Source organism: Limulus polyphemus, unplaced genomic scaffold (genome assembly GCF_000517525.1).
Source record: "Limulus polyphemus unplaced genomic scaffold, Limulus_polyphemus-2.1.2 Scaffold6557, whole genome shotgun sequence".
Classification (NCBI taxonomy): domain Eukaryota; kingdom Metazoa; phylum Arthropoda; class Merostomata; order Xiphosura; family Limulidae; genus Limulus; species Limulus polyphemus.
The window spans coordinates 14,840-27,028 of record NW_013672167.1 but is presented as its reverse complement, the minus strand read 5'-3'; the positions used below and the strand labels follow the sequence as shown (position 1 = coordinate 27,028).

Here is a 12,189-nt window from a genome sequence, read left to right as displayed (position 1 = left end):
AAAAATGGTCACCTCAGATTTTCCTGTATTCCCACAAATTGCAAAATTACATCTAAAGTTGGGTATTATTTGTTATAATTTAAAAGTATAATATTTTTCTGTACTTTTCTCTAATAGTTGTCATGTACATTATTTTCACAGAATTAGGAAGATCCTGGTGTTAAAAGTACTTGAGAGGATAAATTTTCAAGTTTGAAAAGCTTACGAGTGTATGCTATATGTTTGATCTAATCTGTGAAATTATTTCAGATTTATATCACATAGAGATGTTGAAAATATCAGTCAAATTGGTGCAATTCTTTTAATGAATAACCTGAGTATAACATATTTTTGAGTGGAGATTCTTCTTCCAGTGAGACAGTGATCCCAGGCATACAGCACACTTGGAGTACTGTGTGCAGTCTTGGGCTCCTTATCTTATTTTGGGCATTGAATTATTGGAAAGGGTACAGAGCAGGGCTACTACCTAGGATGGAAAGGAGAGGATAGGTTAAGATCTCTGAAATTTTCTCTTGAAAACAGAATAGTTAGAGAGACATTGTTTGAGGTTTTTAAGATTGTTAAGGGAATTTATAGTGTTAATGCATCGTCTTATTTCATATATAATGGTTAAAATAGTAAGACTTGAGGACAGATGTTAATTTTGGCAGGGTAGGAGTCATCTTCAGTTAAGACAGCTTTATTTTCCTAACAGGGTGGTTGGGCTTTGAAATGGTTGTCTTTAGGCGAGGTAGATGTAGTTAATTTAAAGGAGTTTAAGGGAAAGCTTGATTAATTTTTTGAATTATAAGTGCTGGCTTTGAGTATTTTGGTGTTTAGTTTAATTTAGTTGTCCTTTAATGTCATTTTAATTATGGTTAAATAATATCTTGATGGTAAAGAGGTCGATGAAACACTCATAACTGTGACTTGTGTAAAAAAAGTGAGAAGATCGAGATGAAACAACCTGGCTGAATTGTGAAGAGTAATATATGACATTTTGAGCAGGCTTACTTCAGCTTCTACGTTGATAACCTTCATGGAAGTATGAAAGAGAGGTGCAGTGCTTGATTTATGACAAAGAACATTAAAAGTCAAACAATTTATCATCAAAGTTCATCTCTCTATAGTGTTGATTGTGATTCAGGTGAAAGCTGGTTTGCTTAAGCGAATTCTGAAGATGTAAGGATTTATTATCAGTTGAATTTATCGGATTAATACCAGGGTCGGAATATTCCTACACCTAGTATTTTGCCTCTTTTTTAAATTGGTTGTAAAATAATGTTTGATGATAGGAATAACCAACTAATGATTGATTATTAGTAGGAATATAACTGTTTTAAGGTTGTATTCACTTATTTTCTGTTAATTGTCATTATATATATAATCTATGTACCTTTTTCTCTGTGATTTAGTTCAACTGTCTCTTGAACTTAACACATTATGATATCTTACTAGCACTGAACATTTAGGGAAATTGTCGTACTCATTAACTGATTACATTCAACTAATCTTTTGTTCTTTCAAGATGACTAAAAACACACAAATCTATTGTGCTACAAATTGGGTTTCAGTACCCACTGTGGGCAGAGCACAGATAGCTCAGTGTGTAGCTTTGTAATTATCAACAATCAAACAAACAAAATGGCACTATTTTGGTTGCTTGGATATTTCGATTAACAGAAAATTAATAATTAGTTGATTATTTTCATGACATTAATCAATTTGATCAATGGTCATAGTTAATCAGTTAGTCAAGTTAATTGTCCAGCTCTACAGCTCATTTACTGTTAGAATTAATTGTAAAATTATTCTAAACTCTTCTGCTAGTGGAGATCCTGTTGTATCATATGCCCAGAATTTTCCTTTAGATATCCAAAACTGAATCCATGAAAGCCTTCAAGTTGTTCTGGCTTTGATTCCATAAACCCAAAAAAAATTTGTTTCAAGTTTCTGCTGTCTATATTTTATTGCTGAGACCCTAATTTTTTTATAATTTTTCTAAATTAAATTTTGACATGGTTTTAAAAGTTTAAGTTGCCATTTAAATTGTTGAATGACTTTAAAAGTAATTCTGACCTTTACTAGTCATTTATACTATTGGTGTAGCAAGATGTATGTTCATTTGGCTCCATTTGTAACTCCTCATAATATTCAGAATAGTTTAGTTTGAGCTTAATTACTGATTAAGTATTATTTTATTAGAAGTTACAGTAACACTTCTTAGAGGTGTCCCAAGAAACATTTCCTACACACACACACACACACACACACACATAACTGACCTGGCTTGGAATGTTTAATGCAATAAAGTTGTACAGTTACAATGACATTTAATGTAGACTATAGTGTTTTGAAACCTCCAACTTTTTGAATGGGACGTTCAAAATTGATACCCTGGAAGTCCTGGACTAGACTTCTGTTGTATTTTTTTCAAGTTAGTGAAAATGTTGTATTCTCATAGTGAAATAAAATGACTCATATTGGGTGGTAAGGTCTTTGCCATGGCAACTATTAAATGTAAGAACAAAAACAGTTTTGATGATGATTCAGTTGCCCGATTCACAACAGATAATTCTTGTCTCATATCTTCAGAATTTGCTTCTTTTTTTTAAATTTGGAACCAAAATCTTTTCATTCCTTATCTTGCAACAAAATAAACCTAATCCACCAATGATCTTTTCCACCCAGATGTTCCCAATTGCCACCCTGTCAACCATTTTCTTATTAGAACTTAGCAGTAAATGTAAACTAGCCTTGTTCCTTGTAAGTTGTACAACCAATTGGTGAAATAAACTATCCTGAACAATTTCTAAAAACCTCTCTCTCTCACAGGATTTGACTAAAATTTCTCAATGCATATATATACCTGACATTAAAAACTCTTATAATTATAACTTTTATTAACAGCTGAATTCTTTATCTCACTACAGAGTTTCTCATTAAGTTCATCACTTTATTCCAGTGGTCTATAATGAATTCCAACTAAAAGCATTCTCCCCTTATAACCACTAACAGAAACTCGAATACATTCAACCTCATTGCTGTTAGCTTTGATATCCTGTACTTGAACATGATTGTATATGTATCTAAGTAACTAAAAAATGTTAAGAGCCAAGATTATCTTATCAAAATAATATACAAACCTTGAGTTGAACCCTGAAATAAGAATATGTCATTCAATTTTAGTTTATTTCAACCTTTTTTATTTTCAAGTGAAGGAAAATTTTCAGTGTTTACTGTAATGTTAGGTTAAGGCATCAGAAATATAAGATTTTATTGCAGCGTTTATAAACTTCTTAAGATAAACGTTAAGTTCAGTTTTATGCACTACAAAATACCTGAAATTTGTCTTAGAACAATATTTCTAGAAGCACAATAAAATCCAATAACAAAAATAATCTCTTGAAGCATGCTGGCAAAAATAACTTAAGACTAATTAAATTATCAGTCGTATATATGAAATATAAAATCGTTTAAGATAAGCTACATTGGAAAACCTCCTCACAAAATACATAACACATTGAATAAATAAATCTACAAACCTGCCTTTTATTGTACAATCAATCTAGGCAAAATATTATGTAACAAAAACAACAGAATCGAAACGTATAGTAACAGTGGTGTAAACCAACTAACATGTCAAGACTGCAATAGTGTATACATAGGTCAAACAGGACATTCCGTAGAAACAAGAATTAAAAAACATTTTAGAAGCTGGAAATTTACAAAAATGGATTCAACCTTTGCATCGCACTTTATTGAAGCTAAATGCCAATTTGTTCAGAAAAAAAACTGCACATTTTTTACATATATATATGAAAAAGGTAAAAAAACTAGATAGTCTGAAAATTTTAGACATAGATAAAAGTCTAAACCAAATCTAGAAAAAGTTCTAAATGACCAGACCAACTTAACCTCCTCCCCACTTGTTTCAAGTTGATTAAACCTGTTTACAAATAACTTCAGTCTGTACCTGATGATGTCTTTACTGGCAAAACCATGATTGTTAATAAATGAAGTATTTGTGAAATTGTCTTTGAATTCTGTAATTATGGAGTTTCAACAAGTATCAATTGTATAACTGTTACCTTTTGATGATATCCACTTATATAATGTGAGCTAAAAAAAAAGCAAAACAACTAAACATTTTATGAATATTTCAGTTATTTTTCTTCTGTAGGAAGTTTTTCTGCAAGTCTTGAGTAAGAAAGGTATACGTGAAGAACTTGAATCAACAATGTCTTTGTCATCCATGGAAAGTATCTTTAAAGAGGCGTTAATTTTCAAGTTTTGATAATGAATTTAGAAATACATTACTCATTCAAGATAGGTTTAAAATATACTATGTGTTAATTGAAAATAAAAAAGATATATTTATCTGACTTTAATTAAATATGATATATTTATGAATTGACAAAGTATCTAACATGAAATACCATGAAAGATCCATTCAAGTCACGTCATATTCATTTTCAGTTACTCCACATCAGATGGTCTGAAATATAATAATATTCAGTATATACTTATACTGTACAGTTGTGTAAACATATATTTATTCATTTTGCTGAAAAAAGGAGGTTTCTGATGACGTTGTTCTGAAGCATTTTTTATAAAAAAAAACAACCGTCACATGCTTATTGGAACAATTGTAAAACTAAAAACAACCGTCACATGCCTATTAAAATAATTATAAAACATCTACCATGAGCCTTTTCTGAACCCATATAACTATGTTCTATGATACATGTGTGTACCACTTGGGAAGTATGTAAGGTAATCAATGGTAGCACCATCATGGTGGTACTAAAACATAGTCTCCATGTTGCATTGAGGAGTGACCATTTCACTTCAAGTTGTCTGGAGTCACTGATGTGGTGGAAAATCTCCTGAAATTGGTCTAATTTGGTGAAACGGCTAATTAAAACCAGGCTGGGCCTTATGTTTTGTCTTCCGAATGAAAAACATATTGATAAAAAACTACAATATTCAAACCAATATGTCGCACAGTGTTTAGCTCATTGTCTCCAACCAACCGATATATTGGAGAGCTCATTTTCCTACTTGGACAAGCTGCTGATATATTGGCTTGTAGGTTTTGTTCCATTTCACGATCAATCCCTCATTTTGAATGCCTTATATATTCAATATAAAGCTAGAACTGCTTCCATTATTGAAATATCTACAATCTGAGCATCAATTTGATAGAAAAAAGATATGTTTTCAGCAATTTATGAGAGTGTTTTGAAACCCTATTTTGAAACAAAGAAAATGATCATATGCACTACTTCTGGTAGGCCTTGTTGTTTTACTTCTGAGCAAACTAAGAAGTTATTTGAGGAATTTCTGAGCCAGGAAAATAACTGTTCCCAGTGATCTTGATGATGATTTTGAAAGTGAGAAATCTGACTTGGATAGATCTAGTGAAAGTGACAGATAGTCCTGTGGCAGGCCCTTCAAGTGTGAGTACAGGTAAAGGCAAGGGAAAGACCAGTGGTGCTACTATGAGGAAAGGAAAGTCATAGTCTGGATCTAGACCTAACAAAAGGAAGAGAACAGTTGTAGGAGCAGGAGGAGATTGTGAGAATGGTAAAGAATTGAAGACTGATGTGAACTTTTCATTCCATGTGCCACAGTGAAATATGAAGCTAAATTTAGATAAAAGACATTCACAACTGGATTTCCTCAAAGTTTTTCTTGATGAAGAAATTGTGGCCACTTTGATTTCTAGCATCAATGCATATGCAGCAAATGTTTTGGAGGAAAACAATCCTCCAACAAAATGATCATCATTTGCCTCGTGGATGCCAGTTACACTGGTTGAAGTTTACAGCAGTTTTGGTTGCTATGTGTTTTGACCCTTGACCCCAAGATCAGGGATAACTGGTCCACTAATAAATATCTCTACACACCCTGGTACCATCAGATGTTTGCTAGGGACAGACTTGAGATCATCTACCACAGCAAACTTCATGTCTGTAAACCAGGTGCTGAAGACAAAGAAAAGACAGCCATTTGTGGAGAAGTTGTTTGAAAAGTTCCAGGCTACCTTCTACCCATATGAAAATGTGTGTATTGATGAGAAGGTTAACGAGTGGAAAGGCAAACTCCAAAAATATTGCATCAAGACATTTGGGCTTTTCAATTCTACAATGGGCTATGTTGTTAATTTAAAAATTTATTTCAGAAAGGGCACAGCATACAACCCTGACCTTGACACCAACTCTATTCATGCTGTCAAAGTTTTTGACTCTCTTCTGAAGCCTCTACAACCAGGTCATCATGTGTTTGTCAACAGGTATTACAGTTCAGCAGCTCTTGTAAACTATCTTCGCACACACAGCTTCAATTAGACTGGCATACTGAACATTAACTGTGACCAGGTGAGGTGATTTTTGGATGTGGGAACAAAAACACTGTGTGTTGGTTGGAGGAACAAAAAGGCAAAAAACCATGTATGTTGGTATCAACCAAAGCTGTGGTGCAAACCATTCAATAGGGAGCAGAAGCAAACACGATCGTAAAGCCAAAAGTTGTGGATGACTACAATGAATGAGTACAACTGCATGGACCATTATAGTATGCACAACCGCAAAATCCAGAAGTGGTGGAAGAAAGTATACCACTGGACTATCAAAGGGACCCAAGTAAGTGCCCACATCTTGTACATTTTGCCAGTATGTTGTACACCATTTTGTTTCTTACTTGTTTGTGTACTGGTGCATACTGTCCCCCACCCCTCTTCAACCAGTGATATTATCTGTTCTTTAAATGCAGGTATTTATATTGGTTATGTTTGATAAATGATGAAAATTAAAAACAAAAATACTCACAAACTACAGATCACCAATATATTTTCTTTTATTTGTTATTATCTGGGGTTACTGATGAGGTATGGAACTTTATAAAACTTGTATTAGTGGCATGTGGCACATTCCAAAAAATATATTGGGATTTATTTTGTTTAACATTATAGAAAAGTTTTGTTAAGTAATTGTTAAGTACAATTTGAGTAAAGCATTCTTATGGTAGGATTATCATAGTGTTCTTGGATTATATTAGATTTTTGATGTTATTGAGTCATTTAAGTCAGATTTGTTTTGTACATCTCCTTAATATTTGTTTTTGTAAACAGAAAATCTGTTTAATTTAAAATTTGCTGCCAAAGAATTGGTAAGAAATTCCAAAAAATGTGAAAAAGAAGAAAAAGCCGAGAAGTTAAAACTGAAAAGGGTAAGTTTCCACGAGGGTTACAATATACTTCATTATTTCGTCTTTACAGATACTGAGTTGGCATAGCCTAATGCAGGGATTCTCAAACTGTGGTATGTATACCACTGGTGGTACGTGGAGCTAATGTTGGTGGTACATGACACAACATAAAAAATATAAAATTTGTAATAAGCACATACATATACATACTACTCTCCTCACTTATAGACTTACCCTCTACTTACATAGACTCGCCAGTATTTTCTTCCTTTCAAATTGACAAAAATAGTACCACATATTCTTTAATCGTGCTGGATTAGTCCTTTGCATTAATGGATAAGTGAATTTTTGTTAGTAGGTTTTTTATCTTTTTTTTTAAATTACGGCTGGTTTTGTAATTTTAAAAAATTGAACAAAAAAGTGGTACACAAGCCTAAAACGTTTGAGAACCACTGGCCTAATGGGTACATGTTTCAGCTGTGAATTCAATAGTTCAGTCTGTTGCTGCTAAATTTTGAACCACACTTAGGACCATGGAAGTGCTATAAGAGTGATGGTCAGATCCTACTATTTGGTAAGCCAAGAGTTAGAAGTGGAATTTGATTAGCTGCATTCTCTCTAGTGTATCAGTTCAAAATTAGTTATAGCTAAGGATAGATAGCCCTTGTGTAGCTTGGTGCAAAAATTTATAAAAAAAATTTCAGATACTCTAGATCGCATTCACCGTTTACAAAGATGCTGGATGTGTGTGTGTTTTAATAAGCAAAGATATGATCAGTATTTTTGATCCTGAGTAATGTGTGAGAAATATTGGAATTGACCATAATAATGTAATAAAGGGATAAAAGTCTTAGTCTTATTTCTATAGTGTGAAATGTTATAGTTTGATAGAAGCTTTAGAAAGTCATAAAGGAAAATATGATGTCACAAATGAAATCAACATGTTAACTTTTTTTGAGGATGTTATTGGTTGTTTGAATAATTGAAAGGGTGTAGATATGATGTATTTAGATTTTCAGAAACCTGGTAATGAACCATACAGATGTTTAGCAAAGAGAATCACATCACTGGGGTTTCAGAAGAGACTAGTTACCATGAAGGGTGGCCGGGTGAGAGAAAGCAAAAAGTTGTTATTAATGTTTAGATAAACTGGACCTTTATAACTTGTGGTGTGCCTTGGAGGTCAGTGCTTGGACCTTTTTTTTTTACATTATAATAGGGAGGTTCAAAGTCTTGTAGTTGGGTGACATGTTTAATATAAATAGGAACCAACTCAGTTGTATGGCCAAAGAAAAGGATCTTGGAATAGTAGAAAATACATCACTTTAACCAATAAGACATGGGTCCATTGTTTGTAGTAAGGTTAATATAATTTTAGAATTATTTATAGACATATTGATTGCAAGTCCAAAGAAAATAATCATCTCTATACAAATCTCTAGTTAGGCCTCACTTGGAATATTGTGTGATTTTGGTCTTCTAATCTAAGAAAAGATATTTACTTATTGAAATGGTTCAAAAGGTGACAAGTAAGATGATTCCAGAGGTGGAAGGATTATCTTATGAAAATAACTTAAGGTCTCTTTTGTCCTGAGAAAATAAAAGTTAAATAAAATTTCAAAGCTTATAGAATTATCAAGAGAATCAATAAGTACTTTGGTTTCTTTGTTCTGCATTCCGAAAATGACTAGAGGATGAAAGGACATCAGCATAAGATTTAAAAATGATAAACTAGGCTCCAGGTAGAGCAGTTTTATTTGTTTAAGAGTGATTATATTATAGAATGTGGGTACTGTAGACAGTAGTGAAGGCCAGAACTCTGCAAGAGTTTACAAGGAAAATAGACAATTTCCTGAAAAATAAAGGGTGGATTTAAATTTTTACTTATTCTCAGAAGTGAGTGTACAGGAACAACATTAAAGGACCAAATGGTTCTTTTGTTGTCTATAAACTTGTTACAAATTGATTTTATATTTTTATTGTTTTTTCTTCATCTTGTTTTATATTTGTTACTATTGGCTTGTGTAATTGTCTTGTGTAGAAAAGATATTTTATTAATGTGTTTGTTTTTGTTCTAGAATTCAGAAATGATAATTTAAATAGTTACAATAAAAGTAAAAATTTTGAAGTGTAAATTAAAACAATTTTGTCGATTTCTAAGTTTAGTTTAATCTGAGGTTTACTGATAGGGTTAATACACCATTGGCTATTAAACAAATTTTCTATACTATTTATGCACATAATTTCTTGTGGACCTTGGTTACTGGGTCTCTTATACAAGCTTCACAAAGAAATGTCAACAAAAATACCATTAGTATCGCAATTAGTTCCACTAATTACCACAAGTGTGCTCTGTTTATTTTACATAAAGTATGAGAGATTTTTTGAGCTAGTTCTTTATACTAGAAGTTGTAATAGGTCAAAATTTATAGAATTATTTTGTATAATCCATATTTGAATCCAAGTGATGTTGAACAGTGTAAAAAACAGTAACTTGAGAAATTAAGACCCAAGTTAACACAGAAATATTCACAGCATAGCATGTGGTACTTCAGTTTTTCACATTTAAATCATTTACAAACAGTCTGACTTTCCACGCATAGGTTTAAATGCTTCTGTTTAAATAATGAAAGTACATAAAGATATATTGGTTGGTAGTTTCTTTTGTTCAACATAAAATTGATATTGTGTTGCTTAAAGTGTTGGTTCATAATAGATACTGATATGAGAAACAAGACAGTTTTGTAATCCATAATACAAGTTTCGTGATAACCGTACAAACCGAAAATACAGTGAATTATTCAGTTTGCTCTGTAGCAATGTTCCTTTCATTTTTTTTTTACTTGCAACTGTTTTACAAGTTTTAGGTGCTAAAATATATGGTATGTTGAGTACCTAATATTACCTTATGTAGTAAATACAATCGTTACTAAAGTAGTTAAAATAAATTTCACTGAATAAAGTTCAGGCTTTTTACTTCTTAGAATAGTCATTAAAGAATTCAATTATCCAGTAGTTTGTAAAATTTTCTTTTGGGTTTAATTTCATCTTTCTTTCTTTCTCTTTTTTGACTAACTGCCTTTCCACTTGTCTGTCGCTTCAAATTTTGCATGAAATTAAATAAACAACAACAGACAAAGCAATAAAAAGGATTGCACGGGTTTAATTCACATTATAGTATATTCAGCTCCATCGGTATTTCCAAAATGGAAATTTAACTGTTCGTAATCAAAAACAATATATTACTGAACAGTAGTGAAGAAAATTGTAAAGAAATTACATATAATAGTAATCTTGCCAAAGATTATGTATAGAGTGTTAAAGTACTTCAAAGTTCAACATCTTGTTTTATTTACATATCATAGATACAGCTGATATGAATATTAAAATCTTTATTTAAAAACTCAAAACAAGTAACAATGTGTCGATCTCCTCAGGTCATCATCAGATTAAGAATGAGACTTGAAAAAGTTACCATTATTGATCACAAGTTGTGGAGACAGCAGTAATGATAAGTATAAGATTGTAGGGGTGTTGTAAGTATTTAATCTGTTATCTGGTAGTTAACATTGAGGAATACTTAGTATAGATATATAAGTATTCCTTGCTGTTGGTTCAGTGTGGGTTTGAGTTCTTGTATTGGAAGAGCTTCTTTAATTTTTTGTGATTATTGTATAATACATTTGATACAGTAAAAAATGAGTTGAAATATTCTGTCACATGTATAAAGCAATGGTTCACCAAAATTTTACATAGCTGTATTTTTCAAAATATTGCCCATATTGTTTAATGTACAGATTTATGTACAGAGAAAGAATTGAACTTTGTGACTGCAAAAACAAGTTATGTAATTGAATTGAAATACCTTTTATTCTTGTATAAAGGCTATTCAGAAGAATAATGTTGAAGGAGCTCGTATTCATGCAGAGAATGCAATCAGACAAAAGAACCAGGCCCTGAACTACTTACGCATGAGTGCGAGAATTGATGCGGTGGCTAGCCGAGTACAAACAGCTGTAACAACCAAAAAGGTTACTCAGTCGATGGCAGGAGTGGTGAAAGCTATGGATGCAACAATGAAAAGCATGAACTTGGAAAAGGTGAAATAAAACCCTTCCTTGTTGTGTCAATTTTCAAGCTATTCTATTTAAATTTGGTTCTAGGCATTTCACCGATACACTTTTTTAGAACTTAGCATAAAATTAAATATTCTGTTTAAGTGTATATTATTTTTTCTTGAAGTAACATGTTTATGTTTTAAGTTGTATGTGAAACCAAAATTCTAAAGACTTGCACAAACCAGTATTTACGGATACGCATATATCTTGAAAGATGTATTGTGGCTGAAAAATTACCCCCCCCCCCCAAAAAAAAAAGGAGAGAGTATCATTCTTAATATGCTCACTTGTCACAGAACATTATCTCTTCTGTATTTGTTAAAGAATTCTAGTTGCAATATTTTTATAACTAATAAAATTCTGATTTTTTAAGCACTAGCAGTTTCAAATTCAAATAATGTATTCATTTTCTAAGAAAACTGTAAGATATTAAACCTTATATAATTGTTTTAAACTATGAACAGGATTTTTGTACAATAAAATGAATAAATGCCACCAAAATTTCTCAGTCCATGAAAATTAAGACCCAGTCCATATGCTAAATCTGTAGTGCTGTGTTAAGTATTTTGAGGCTGTCCAGCACACAGTTGTCTCAAAATTTCACTTTTTCTTACAGGTTTGTACATGGATTAAAAGTCAAATTAGTTTACACCAAAATTTTAGTTTGAACTTTTTCATAACTATGACCTTTATTACCTGGTGTGAACTTAAATTAAAATCTCACTATTTTACACCAAAATGTATCCTTTGTTTGTCATAACTATGGCCTTTATTACCTGGTGTGAACTAACATTAAAATCATGCTATTTTACACCAAAATGTATCCTTTGTTTGTCATAACTATGGCCATTATTACCTGGTGTGAACTAACATTAAAATC

At 31.9% G+C, this 12,189-nt stretch overlaps 1 protein-coding gene across 3 annotated transcripts in view; it reads left to right on the top strand.

Moving 5' to 3' along the window:
* Positions 1-12,189, top strand: part of LOC106473852 (charged multivesicular body protein 1b-like) — a 27,569-nt gene that overhangs the window by 639 nt on the left and 14,741 nt on the right. For 2 of the 3 annotated variants that reach the window (XM_013934537.2, XM_022402234.1), the window contains exons 2-4: positions 4,163-4,241; positions 7,115-7,212; positions 11,076-11,291. In XM_013934537.2, the coding sequence (XP_013789991.1) occupies positions 4,220-4,241; positions 7,115-7,212; positions 11,076-11,291 (336 nt within the window). In that variant the 5' untranslated portion in view covers positions 4,163-4,219. Of the gene's footprint in view, positions 1-4,162; positions 4,242-7,114; positions 7,213-7,901; positions 8,301-11,075; positions 11,292-12,189 lie in introns of those variants that run through there. The other variant, XM_022402235.1, reaches the window with a different exon arrangement.